Source organism: Excalfactoria chinensis, chromosome 2 (assembly GCF_039878825.1).
Source record: "Excalfactoria chinensis isolate bCotChi1 chromosome 2, bCotChi1.hap2, whole genome shotgun sequence".
Lineage (NCBI taxonomy): Eukaryota > Metazoa > Chordata > Aves > Galliformes > Phasianidae > Excalfactoria > Excalfactoria chinensis.
Window position 1 is genome coordinate 58,282,930 of NC_092826.1, and position 14,746 is coordinate 58,297,675.

Consider the following 14,746-nt stretch of genomic DNA (forward strand, 5'->3'; position numbering starts at 1 on the left):
GAGAGGTGCTCCAGCTCTCTGATCCTCTTAGTGGCCCCTTCACTAGGCCGACCCTAAGAATTCCATATCTTTCTTTTGCTGAGGGCTCCTGGTCTGGACGCAGTACTCCAGATGGAGCCTCACAAGAGTTGAGAAGAGGGAATCTAGCCTACCCATCTCAGTAGGACCAGAGAAATGAGTTTTCTGAAGTGTGCTCCTAACTTTCTTCCCACCCCCTGCCATGAGTGTGTGAGGGCCATTAACTTCAGCCAAAGAAATGCATTTGAGTAACTTGAGCTATGTGAAGAGAATCTGTCAGAAATGTTTCTCTCTGCTGTACTGAATCATAAAATATCCGTTTTTAAAAAAAGTCAAACTCAAAACATCAGTTGTTATACTTTATTTTTTTCCAGTGAAAATAGTGAGCATTTCTACTGGGACTCCTAGGACAAGTAAAACAAGAGAAACACAACCCAATTTATACCAACTGTATTGATACTGAAATCAGAGTTGCATCAGATGTAGATTTACCAAGACCTGCAAATAGCAGTATAGTATATATCGTGTGCCCCCAGTGGCGCAGTGTGTGCCCCCAGTGGCGCAGTGATTTAAGCTGCTGCCTGCGGCACTGGAGGGCCCGGGTTCGAATCCCCCCTGTGGCGCAGGGGTAGAAGTGCCACTTCGCTACACAGAGGGCTCGAAACCCGGGAGTTGGACTCGATGATCTCTAAGGTCCCTTCCAACTCGCACGATACTATGATACTATGATATAGCAATTCCAGAAGCAGAAGAGTGAAAGGAGACATTTAAAATCAGTAATACTGATAATCCACTCATTACTGGGTCAAAAGAAATTGCCATATCTGATATTATCACTTCCTACTTAAGATCACATTGCTAATTGCCCTTCCTTGCTCATATTCAGCTTTCGCTTGTAGCTGACCTTGCACTATTGTACATGCTAATGCTTAGCCTTTTTTTTTTTCTTTTTTTTTTTTTTCTTTTTTCTTTTTTCTTTGCAAGTATTTTTTTACTTATTAGAGGAAACAGAGAAAACAGAAAAGCTTTCTCTTGGATACCTCTTGGAGCATTTCAGAAGGGGAAAGGTACATGAGAGCAGCTGTCCCTGGCAGCAGGTATTGTTAATCCCTTACTTATGCCAGTGAGCCAACTGCCAGGATGAAGGCAAGGAAAAGAAAGTCCATAAGATAACCTGAGGATGTGATCAGAGCTACTGCAATGAGCTTTGTGAAACTCGATTCTGGGTACACTGTGAATAGTCTGTAAGCAGGCTGCTGCACACATGCAATCTCATCCTGCTCTCTACTTTGCAAAACTATTGCGGTAATGCCTTTATTGAGCAGAACTCTCCAAACTCTCCACCAAAACACTAGATTTTCAGAGATTTAATTATTTGTTTAAATGGGAGGCCATATCTATGGGTACTTTAGTCAGTGGCGTTGACAGTGCTGAATTCTAATAATGTTACCTTTACTGGGAGAAATGCAGTAATTCAATCTGTCTCTTATTATGTGAGGATTACCCTAAGATTAAATTAAATAAAACAGACAGCTTTTGTCTTTCGATGCTTCACATCTATCTCAGTGAAACTATTTTAGATTGCAGAAAAAAATAGCTTTGTATAAGAGCACTGTTGGGAAGAAAACACAGATGCTAACCTACGTTGGTGCTTCCTTTCCCTTGGCTATTTAAAGAGCTTTTCTTCAGTTTGTGATTAGCACTTTTGTCCTAACATGCATTTACTCTGCCAGTGGCACTGGCATACCACTCTCAGCAATTCTGAAAGGCTTGCTGATCTTCCTCACTCCACCCGTAGGAAGCCCAGCTTTCCTTCTCTCCAGCCATTACTCCCACCCACCAGCACTTTTAAGTTCAGTACATCCACTCCTTGGGAAACACCAGATGTACCGAAGGAGTCTTGACTCAGATCTTGTGAATCTAACAGAATTTCTCTGACTGACAAAAGAAAGTTATGAGTAACTCACTCCTTACCATCAAATATATCATTCTTCTTTCAGAAGAATGTTCTGATTCCTCTTCCCCTTTTCACCCTCCCTCTAGCATACAGTAAATCAATCTTGGTAGAAATGCATAGTAACTAATAAAATCCATTTTTAGGAGTGCTCCTGAGCCTTTGTTGAAGCCAAGCTCTTATACAGCAGCATCTGTGAATAATATTTTCTACCATCTGCAGTTGGATAGGTGAATCTGTCTCATCCTGGAAGATCAACCCACTATTATAAATGCCATTGCAACCAGTCTGGACTATATATTTGGATATGAAGCTATCTGTCTTCCAAAGAAATTTCTTCAGAACAGTAACTGGTAAGGCACTTTCTCTTCAGCAACACTGCTATATGAGCACATCAACATCTTATCTGCAAACTAGTGGCTTAGTGATCAGGAAGATAAGTTCAAGATTGAAGTCCTTACCTTCCCTGAACTATGCAATCTGATCACAGGAAATCTGTCTAAAGCCCTGGGAAGAAGATTCTGTTCATGAAAATCTTGGGGATTTTATCAGAATGTCACAGGCTGTTCTACTTGCACAGTAAATTTAAATGTCCAAATAACTATTTCTTTATTATTATTATTATTATTATTTTATTTTTCCCCATGGAATTTTTGTGACTTGTTTTGATGGTTTTCTAAAGTGCAGCCATAGTGCTCTGTAGGACCCTATCCTTAACCAGTGTATGATATCAACAGATAATTTGGTAGAACAGCAAGAAATCATTAGATAATCTTGATTTCTGTTATGTAGTTTAACCTTTTCTAGTTTAGCTGACAGATATGTTCCTAACCTTGTGGCACTTAGTTGGATGAACACTTAGTGCAATTCAGTAACTACTTTTTAGCTGCTCCCTCCCTAGACTCTTGGGAAAGAATCTGAGAGAGAGAACCTCTTTAAAGGATCTGTTTGCAAACTTTGCTAGATCTTACTGCATGAAATTAATAGAATTGACAGCAATGAATTAAGTTCTTGCAAGTCTAAAACCCAGTGTTCCTCTCTGTTGTGCATGCAAACTGAACAGCTATCACACTTATAGCCATTCTACATCCAGTGTGGAAGGAAAAAAAATAACAGTTTGTCTAAAAAAAATAAAATAAAAAAAAAAAATGATAAAGACTACAGTGTTGGAAAAATGGATCTGGCCTTTAAGATAGTCTCTGTATTACATGAACTGCCCTTTCATTTCCCCCAGTATGATTAATGGATGCCTTACGATGGCTCCCTTCATTAAGTGGGTCAGTACAGGTAGAATGGTGCCATGAAAGTGATGATGCAGAGTCAGTGGTAGATAAGAGAACTTTCTCATATGTGGGCAAAGGGCCACCTATCTCCCACTTATTAAAGCCATTAATATTTTAAAGAACTCTTCTGAAATACATTCTTAATTTCTATTGTGTAATGGAATGAGAAAAAAAGGACTATTGAAAACACATTATGCACTTGTTTCCAATAACTCCACAGTGTTTTTTCAACAGCTATTATGAGTATTTCCTATAATAGCTTCTATGATTAGTATCGGGAACACTTTCCACAGTGCAATTATAGTTTTAATGAGTGAATGCTAAAATTTTAAAGAACATACTCCGTACAAGCAAGCTTTTTGACCAACAATGTACTGGTAGTAAAGAGCAAAGCTTAAGACATTTTACTCTCTTAGAAATACCTCAATTAATCTAACAAAAGATTTGCATATCTGATTATACATATGTTTTTCAGTTGCCTTCTGAGATGACTTGCAGTCTGAACTTTATGAGTTTTTCTGTTTTACAGGATAATGGAGAGCACGGTACTACTGATAATAATGGACAACTAGATACTGAGAATTTAGAAGAGACAGCTACTGGAATTTTAAAGCCCTGTTTTCTCCTTGCTGAGTTGTGCTCAGAATAACTGCAAAGCATTTGGGCAGATTCACTTCCTCAGTCACGGCGTTTGCAAATATGCATGCTTTGACTCCACACTCTGCTGCTAGATGAAAGTATTCAGTTAGAAGATGCCTTACTGCTTTTCTATCTCATACAAAAGACAGGAAAAACAAGCATAGGGAGCAGAAGGTACGATTTTTACAGAAGTTAGGGAAGAGGAAAGTTTCAATAACAGTTTAGAAAAGTTATACATTTCCTTGTCTTTTAATCTCAGTTACTGCAATAATGCACTGGAGAATTCAAGAGATGATTATAATACTAACATCACTAATTTAACCATTGGGGGCATGCAGAATTGTATAATACAGCTAGTTTCACAAAACTCTTTAAATGGTAAAAAAATTTAAAAAAAAATAAAATAAAAAATATTGCAGTATTTTAAAAATCAAAACCACATTAAAGAAATGCCACTTGCCACTACTGGAAACAAATCACTCTTGAATATGTACAGTTTTGGCATAGAGCCCTAGAAATGGACATTATCATTGAGTTAAATTCTGTACATTATACATAGAGCTAGATAGGCTGTCTTCAGAGACCTCCATTTTCCATTAACTCAGAAGGTCAAAATCATCTTTGAGAGAAATACATCTGCTGAGTCCAAGATTGCATGAACCCTTAGTATGGAGGAATTTGTACCAGGGACATGAATTCTCACTGCAGTGCTAAAAGGGATTCCAATCTTTAGGAAAAAAGTGCACAAAGGATTTGAATGGTCTGAAAGAAATGTTCTGATTTTGTCTGAGATAACACTAAAATATCCAGACCTTAATATTTTCCTTAATGAACAATTCTGTGGGAAAGCATACTACATCGTTACCAAATAGCTGGGGACATCAATGCACTTGATTACATTTACAATCCAATTTCAAGCTATTCAGGAATAAACAGCCTCATACTATATAACGACATGCTCTCTATTTCTCTGTCATCTCTTACTCTCAAAATACTTAGAAATTATGGTTGTAGTACCATTTATGAGTAGTTATTTTTCACACAGTTTTCACTGCTTTTGTTGCTACTGAGATCCAGCCCTATAAAATTGTACCATGAAGAAATTTACATATATAAATTACCCCCAAAAGCTTGAGATTTAGCTCCCCAATCCATGTTGATATGAATGTAAATTTTAGAAATGTGATTCCTATTGTTCCCTGGCTGGCATTTTGGCTGATCAGTTCTTCAAAAAATCAGGATGTTTATTTTATATGGATACTAGTATTTGGAAGCCTTGGAATTAAAATTTATAGTTCTAGCTATTTGTGGGAGAAAATGTAATGAAATAATTTGGTTTCCATTTATATCACTTCAGAAAGCACTATATCTGTGTATGAATAACCCATGAAGGTCTACCTGAATAATTTACACTGCGCTGTATGTATCATGGATTATTTGGTCCAGTGGCATATATTCATAATGGAAAAAAAAAAATAAATAAAAAATCCCATAAGCAAATTTCAAACTGATGACATCTTTCTTAGCCTCAAAGAAAGACTGATAACACTGAAAATTTCTTCAGTTACCCATGTGCTTGCTCATTTCCTGCAGATGGCTAATAACTTGTTGTTCTTTTGCTATGGCTACCCAAGGCAACTATTTGGCTCCTGATACATCTCATCACCTTTTCAGACTTCTTAGGATCTCTCACATTTATGCTTAGTGAAATACATGTCTACCCTAGGGGAAATCCAAGGCTCAGCTTTTTGTTAGAGGCACAAAAGGTTCTAGCTAGATTGAAAAAAATGTTCTCCCAGAATCACAGTCATAGAATTGTATGTGGCCTACTTTGAAAGCAATGCCCTCTATTTTATTATATCAGCCCACAACATCAGAGGCAGATGTTGGTGGTATGGCAGTAGAAGTTGAACCTTCCCACCAATATCCTGTTACACGCTGTTGACTTGTGATAGATGGCAGCAGAGGGATATTCTGACACAATAGCATTTGACATGGAAGTGAGGATGAAGCATACTTTCTGAAAGCGACCACTCAACCAATTCTTCATCTGCCAAATAGTTTACCTTTAAATTCAAATCTCTCCAATTTAGAGATAAGGATGTGCAGGACCATGTCAAAGGCTTTGCACAAGTCCCAGCAGATGACAATCAGCTACCCTTCCTTTGTCCGCCAACACTGTTACTTCCTCACAGAACATCACCAGATAGGTCAGGCTGCACTGGCTGTCTCAGATCACTTTCTCACCTCACATGTGCCTTTAATAGACCAGGCTGCCTACAGCTCCCTATGGTCTGGCCTTGAACACCTCCAGGAATGCGCATTTCCTTCTTTCTTGCAAAAGTTTTCAAATGAGGGAATAAAACAGGAATAAACTGAAACAAGTTGTAAAAAGAAGACAGCTTATAAGTGTGCGGCCTCCAGCTGCTCTCTTCTGTGTTTTGTTTGTTTGTTTGTTTTTTCCCCAGAGACACTCAATGCAGCTGCAGCTCCTCATAGTTTCATAGTTTCCACATAGCTGGCACCATAGGGTGACAGCACACAGCCAGCTGCTGCCCACTCTGGCTGGAGGGGATGTTCAGAGCAACCCATGTGCTCTGCTCTGCACTAAGGATACAGATGGTTGCTTGTCTCTTCTACTATTCCATGCTTCTCTACTTATGGACCCATTAAGTGTAAGAATTGAGGAAGAGCGCTGAACAAAGTTACGTTAATAGTGAAGTGGAGAAGGTAATGAGCTAAAATGTTTGAAAATTTCTTCTCTACTACACTTAGGTAATAAATTTGCCCCTGAAATATGAGAAATCCTACAAATGCTATCTTTGCCTGAAAACTGTCTCACAGAGATTGCTAAAGCATAACAAATCATAGAATGGCTTGGTTTGGAGAGGATCTTCAGGATCATCCAGTCCCAATCCCCCCAGCAGCTCAGCTGCCCAGTGCCCTATCCAACCTGGCCTTGAGTGACTCCAGGGATGGGGCACCACAGCTCCTCTGGACAGCCTGTTTTAGTGCTTCATCACCTCCTGTGTAGAAAATTTCTTCCTAATATCTAACCTAAACCTCCCATCTTTTGGTTTAAAGCCATTCCTGCTTGCACTATCGCTATCAGACCATGTTAGAAAGTTTCTCCCTCACCTAAGCTGGTACTGGAACACTGCAATGGGGTTTCCCCATCAAATTCTACCAAAGCCAGAAATTAATTATTTTCACTGTGTTGTTATTTAACTGTTGTGTATATGAGGCCACCTATCTGAGAACTGTTATTGTGATTTATTATATACATAATAAATCATTATGTATTTTTTTCTGGTTAAGTGAAAAAGATTCCAGCAGAAAGCCCTCTCTTTTATTATACATGTGCATGCCCAGAGCAAACACGCTGTGTGTGCTCAGTAACACTGGCATCCTGCAGAACATTTAGCCTGTGCTTGTGTCCTACAGTGCACATGGGGAACAAATGTACATTGTAGAAATCTCATTACTATCAGGCTGTAGGTTTTCAATGATCGAGTTCTTAGCCATAGTACCAGCCTTTTGACATTTTCATGAGTCCATTCCTCTTAAAGAAATTGAAAAGAAAGAGAACTCAATTATTTAGAGAAGTGCATGCATCAGCAAAAGGAGCCCTTAGATCTTTGAACACCTCATCAGCTTTGTGCTAAAAAAATAACAAGAAGCTACTGCAAGTGGCATATATTTTGCCCATAGGTTTCACAGATATATAGTAATAGAAGAAGTGTGGCAAAACTGTAAAACCATTCAACTTTTATGCTGTGAGAAGAAGCCCACACTTCTGTGCATCCACTGCAGTCAGTTCTAATTTCATTTTTTTTCTTCCCTCTTACTCTTTTCTCCCTCCTATGCTGCTTTTCCTTTCTACTATATACCTATCTGTCCCTGTCTGTCTCTGAATTTCAATGGTAATTTAATTCTAAACCAGGCCTGGTCTATCAGCTACAGCTAGCTTCCTGAATCCCAGACTTTGGCGCTACATTCTACCACACTCAGTTTTCCTGACCACTTCTTGCCGAGCTTCCCCTACTCCCCCATTTCAACTCTTTGCTGTCTCTCAATTTATTTTAACTCTTAGGGAATTCTTATCTAAATTCGTTCTTCCTTCATTTGCTTGTCAGCTATTGTACTAGTTTATAATCCCAAGATTTCCCCTATTCTTTCTATCCACATTGGACCTAGTTCATTCAAAAGCCCTTCATAGAGAATCTGATTCTTTATGCTCAGCCCCTTTCCCCCTCTATATCTTGTGGCCCCACAGTTCAAGTGCTAGGCTTCCCTTGTCATGCTAGCATTGATACAGCAGCCCGTACTAGCCCCTATCTTGTTGACGCATGAACACCACGACCCTCTTCAGAAGTCTTTAAGGACTAATTATATTCAGCATAAGAAAATAAGTCTGCCACAGCCTAACAGCACTGCCAGGCATAGCTAAGTGAAGAAGTCAAGCCTGCAAGCCACTTTTCTCTCATGGTTGGTTGTAGTTTTCGAACACTGAGATAGCAACCACATCTCATCCCTGCTTATGCTCTTTAAGCCTTTCTCACCTGTGAGAAAGGTATAATCACAGAGTAAGTTTAAGAACAGAGAAAGGCTTACAATGTATAACCAAATAACAGGATAGCATTGGCAAAACTACAGCAGCACAAGTCTTAAGCAAGGATGCTGGTATGCATCTCCTTTTGCAACTATATTCTGTATTCACCTGGTAACAATGCAATGTAAAGTTATATACCACCAGAAGTCTACAGTGGTAGTAATAACTGTGTACATTTACAGAATTTTCAATGGAAAAGAAATGTAGAAAATACTCCCTGGATTTCTTACTTAAAAGGATGAAGTGCAAATAGACATTGCCAAAATGAAATGTGTTATAGGTAGGACAAGATTACCAAAAGCAGTACCAGCAGTGAAGTATTATGCTTTCAAATATGAACTGCACATTGTGCAGCATTGTGGCCTAGATAATAATGCTTTATTGCATTCACCTTCAAATGGACAAATACTTGTCTTTGTAGGAGCAGAATATATAAAGTTTATGGTGTCTTTAAAACCTATTGGCTTGAATTTGTTACTGTTCTGGTCTTCATCAGAAGGAACCGTCTGCTTTGTGCACTGGTGTTGTTTGTCACCATGCGGGACCTCTTGAAAGCCCCTTGAGACCAGCACCTCTAGGGACAGCAAAACTCCCAGAAAAAAAGACTGCTTCACAATCTTCTAAATTTCACCAGGACTGGCATCTGCAAATGGTTCAGCAAGCTTCACCAGCACACCACGTGCTTTCCCATTACTGCTGTTCTCTCTCTTGCCTGCAGCCAGCCCTCCTCTGCTGGTCAGGAAAACACAAAGGCAGTCACCACCAAACACTGAGCAGATGTTCTGGCATCTAAACCAACAGTAAGGGGTCCTACCAAAAACAGAACAACTGCTTATTTATAAGTGTTATGCTTATTTTTAATGTAAGTTCCATTCTATTTCCTAACATCTTAAAAAAAAAACAACAAAAAACAAACAAACAAACAACAAAAAAAAAAAAAACAACAACAAAAAAACAAACACCATCTTTAAAACTAAACAAAAAAATTATTTCCACCTACTGATTCTGTCATTTTCATTTAACAAAAATTGATTCAGTTGCATCCCTCTGTTTCAGATCTGGATAAAATTAAAATGTTTTTAATTTGCTTCCATTGGGCCCTGGCAAGATCAAAGATGGTAACAGAGCTTTGCAGAAGGAGGGCATTCTGATCTCTTTTTTTTTTTTTTTTTTTTTTTTGATAACAAGTAAGTGGGCTCATAAGAGCTTGAAAATAAAAGGGAATTCTGAGAGAAATTAATAAAAAACTTCACCTAATTCAGGGCATTGTAAATCAATTAGTTCTACTCTCCACTACACTCAAGTGATGCTATAGTGTATTATTATTTAAAATCATACACATTTGCTCACAAAAGAAAAATCCACTCATTTCTTCATTCTTCATAAAGAAACACCATATATTAAGATAGGTGTTCAGCAAAATTTAGAAGCAGTCTTGCCCTCACATAGCTTCACTTATATTCTTCTTTCCCTCCCTTAATACTCCCATGAAATGAATAACTAAATATTTTCAAAAGCAATGGAGAAATATTTTCCCTCTGTGAAAAAAAATCTCAGTTTGGATAGTTTCCCATCAACAATATCCAGGACGAAAAGCAAAAGTGTTATATATAATGTAGGATTATCTTAACATATTTATATGGAAGTGGAAACTGAACTGACCACAGATGAACAGGACATACAGTATTTAAATAATTCTGGAACTCTGCACACCTTGTACTGAAATAGCAATCTGCTCTGACATGGCACAGCTAATTCAAAAAGCACTGATGTGTTTTTGTGGGCTTTTGTCTTGCAAAAACTACCATGGTTTGTCAGCTTAGAGATTGTGAAAATTTGTATTGTCTGTGCATTAATAGACACAAAATGCTTTGTCTGTAAACTACAACTACTAAAAATGGAAATGTCTTACAATACATAAGTAAAGAATGTCATGGTTTTGAATCATCTCATAAATACAGTTTATCTGTCTTGGGAAATTAAAGACAGAAAATGCATAATTAGTAAACATTTACTGTGGATAGATAATTTGTTTCACATTTTCTTTCAAGAAAGCTATTTTTGAGGATGCATGCCTGTGCTCTGGACAAGATATCCAACAATGCAAATTACAATTATTCTGTGGAACAGTCATTCTTTACAGTTCACAGAACCAAAAGTATTATTTACTTAATCTCAATACATTTAATAATCCTGATACCCTTGACTCTTCCAGAATTACTCAAAAAAAAAAAAAAAAAAAAAAAAAAAAGGAACTCACTGGTCAGCATCTAAATGACTTTAAGTTCATCCTCCTTATACCACTACTGACGTTAAAACCTTTCACCTTTCAACTTCCACCTTTCAGTTGCAAATAAACAATTGCAATCTGCCACTTTTGATGGGCTTGTTGAGGAACAGGCACTGTGCAGAACTTGAAGATGATGTTTAATTAACAGCCACTGAGTATTATAGAGTTGCAAATTGTAGCTCTAAGATTAAACACTTTCTTAAAAAAAAACAACAACAACATAAAGCAAACACTTTATAACAGTCCATTGAAGTACTGTCCACTCCTGTCTGGAATAGCACATACTGTAGAAATGATAAAATTCTCAATATAATTAAATTCATTAAGTGATTTTATGTGTTGCATTGGCAGTATTTTGTGTAATCACTAATTTACAATGATTTGTAGCAATTTAGCTAAAAGCATAGCTACTATATAAAATTTCATTTTTCAGGAGAGTGAGTTACTGGCTCGGGCTTGGGTGAAAAGTCTTTAATACAGGAAGTCTAAGAATGTTAGAAAATACTTGTTGGACTTGGGGAGCATAAACAGATACATTACAGAGGGCTCTGAAGAGGAGCACAAAGGATAGTCTCCAGCTTCATCCTCCCAGGGCATCCTGTTTTGGGTTCAGACACTATTTGTAATTAATTTTAAGATATTAGTTATTTAATCTTTATTTTATACATTGATTAATTTTTAGGATTTCATTAACAAGCATTTAAATATTATTATTATACGGGAAACACTTCCTAACAGTTCTGAATCCATAAGTCTTCTGAGTGCTTAAGCTGTATATCAAACAAGAGTGAGGGTAGAATGCACTTAGGTTATGGCTACTGCAGCTCCTGCTTGGTTTCAACTCACATTATAAAGGAGATCAAAAAAGCCCAAATATCAAACTGGTCAGGATACTTGGATGTGATGTATGAACAGAGTCAGCAAACCCAGCAAACCAGGACATGTAACAAAACAGTTAGATAATGGTATTAACAGAGAAATTAGAATTTCCCCTCACCTTTTTCTTCATTTTTACATTTTTGAAAATGGCATGAACTCTCCATGTTTTTGCAAACATTGCTCCAAATGCAGTTGTATATCCCACTGTAAGAATCCATGTTCGGACCTAAATATGTATATATATATAAAAAAAAGACAAAGCCATTTAATTTTCAGTAGATAATGTGGATATCATCATTTCAGCCACTTTTTTTTTTTTTTTTTTTTTTTTTTTTTTCCCCTCGGTAGTTAAGAAATATGATAGAACTTCAGAAAAATGTTGGCATTTCAAAATTATCTCATTTATTGTCATCTCAATTTTATTCTCCTCCCTCCATCTCCTTCTCAAATATATAAGTATTAAAATAGACTTTCCTCCCAACACCCCAAATTTTATTGTATTCTGTGCTGTTAGAGGAAGAAAGTAATAGAGGAAAAAGGCAACTGAGACTACAAAACTACCTATGGAGCTAATATTAACAACAACGTTTAAAATAAAAGGGAACAGAGAAGTAGAGATATTATTCAGACTAAAGAGGAGGAAACTGTAGTATGTGAGGTATACCACACTTAATGCAGATCCTGAGCAGTATGAAAAGATGATATGAAAAGATGACCTTAAAATTATTATTCAGGTAAAAATGGAAAGACAGAGACATATCCTAGGCAGGCAGATCTCAGGGCCAAGGCCTGAACCAAAGGCATTATCTGTAATATGGGTCTAAGGAAAAGAATATGTTTAGCTCACAGAGAATGACAGATCCTAATCCTAGACTGCCTACAGATTTCAGGTACACCTATCTGGATATTATCCTTATAGCTCGTTTCCTAAGGAAAACCAAAAGATTTTTACTAGAAAAAGACAATATTTTTATTAAAAGATAAAAATTAAAATGACTTGTTCTTCAAATAAAGAAAAGCCAAACTGGTCAGGGAGGACAGATCACAAACAATTTTAATGCAAAACCCCTCCTGCCTTCAGCATTTGTGTATGTAGGTCCTCGCTTTCTGACTCGGCTTCAGCTAAGCCAGCGACTTTCAGAGTTACAGCAAGATCTGCACAGCCCACTCTAATCCCTTGAAAGATTCTCTCTTCATTACCCTGGAGATGTGGATGTTTGAAAGTTTTTCTGCCCTGATAAGACTTTTCTTTCCCAAAGCGGGACCGGAGACCAGAGTGTAGCAAGTGGAAGACCATGCAAGAGACACAACAGTGAGCTGGAAGCCTAAAACTGATCCTGGTCACCTAAAATACCACTAGAGGAGGGAACAGTTTCCTTCTTCCTCTGGAGATTACACCTGAGCTGGCTGTCACAAAAAAGCACTGCACAAATACGAACAAAGAAGTAAAAATAAAATGTACTGTACACTGCAGATGGAAAAACTGAGGGAGAAACAATGGCTAAAGGAAGGCAAACCTAGAAAATAGAAAAGAAAAATCTGTGCTTTGGCCATATTAATCATGCACCTTTGGCCACTAGAAAAGTCTAGAAAAAAAAGGAAATATATTTATATAATGTTTGGATGAATTGGAAGCATATTTTTTCTTTGAAAAATTTCAAATCTGACTCCTGAAGAGTTTGAGATTTTTAGGACATGCATATAGATGACAAAGTAGGTGTTGAAGCAAGATGCTGAACTTGGCATCTAAGATAAATATTAGAAAGAATTTGTTTCACTGCTGAGTACATGCCATCGAGTGTTTGCCTTTCCAGAGATGTTCAACACTTCCATTTTTATATTCAAAATCTGATCCTTTTTCACCCTCAAATCTTCTGCAGTATAAAAATTCTGTTTTTTAGTAAACAGTGGTGATCGGATATCAAGGTGAACAAGACAGAATAGGTAGGGACCCGTTAAAAAAGTACAATGACAGAGTCTTAAGATGACTACAGTTCCATAAAACAAGTAAGTAAATAAATAAATGCATGTAGTCAATAATTGTGAATTAGTGAAAGTATAGACAGAACAGGTACCTTGAGTCTTGGGAAAGAGGAATATATGTGAATGGACACTCAAAACTGTCTGAAGAGGGCACATGCTACCACAGTAGCTGGTACAGCGCTATGTTTATTAGAAAACATTGTATTTATTTGTAGAAGACTGTTTAGATATTTGTATATGTATGTATGGACATTGTGGTTTTTCAGTTACATAGCTGCTACTGATCCTGAAGCTTGCTGATAACTGGTTAATCCTGGCATTACCAAAGTCAGTAAACCAATACCAATTAGATCCAAGCCATATGAGTTTTGCCACCCGCTGACATTCCTAAATACAGTACTAAAACAGAAACCTAAAACAAAACAAAACAAAACAAAACAAACAAACAAAAAAACCCAACAAAACAAAACAAAACAAAACATATTTAGGCTGGCAATAACTTCACCAAAGCCACAACCAGATCAATGTCAACAGACAAAAAACACCTTTCATACCAATATATTCATATTAGCCAGATATATATACATATATATTTTTTTTTTTTTTAACTTCACGTCTACTGAGCTGTGAAAATCATACTTAGCATTCAGTATTTTTGCTGCCATTAATAAGTATTCATTTATTTTGTGTACAGTTCAGTGATATATTTGGAAAAACAGATACATGGTATTTTCATGTCTCTGATTTGTTCTTGCTGAAAGAATTCCTCAAGGGAATAGCAATAAATTCAGTTATGCTCATGATGTTTCCAAGTGGGTATTCAGAAAAAAAATATAAAAATAAAAATGTTACTTATATCATGTTCAATTAAAAAAAGTTTTTCATATTCCTGATTTGAATTATGCAAATTGGAACAATACAACTATTGGCTATGCTGGAAACATTCTGACTTTAAGGTATCAGGAAATTTATCAAAATGAGATCACTGTTGCTAAGAATAAGGTGGTTAATATCAGAGTAAAATCATTTTTAAATCTGAAGAAAGTGACCTTGAGTATGTCTGCCAGAATTCATTAATGTTGTCAGAA

At 37.0% G+C, this 14,746-nt stretch overlaps 1 protein-coding gene across 1 annotated transcript in view; it reads right to left on the minus strand.

Annotated features, from left to right (window-relative positions):
• Positions 1–14,746, minus strand: part of GABBR2 (gamma-aminobutyric acid type B receptor subunit 2) — a 448,010-nt gene that overhangs the window by 134,094 nt on the left and 299,170 nt on the right. Inside the window, exon 12 of the mRNA XM_072329174.1 lies at positions 11,794–11,901. Coding sequence (XP_072185275.1) covers positions 11,794–11,901 — 108 coding nt within the window. The remainder of the gene's footprint in view (positions 1–11,793; positions 11,902–14,746) is intronic.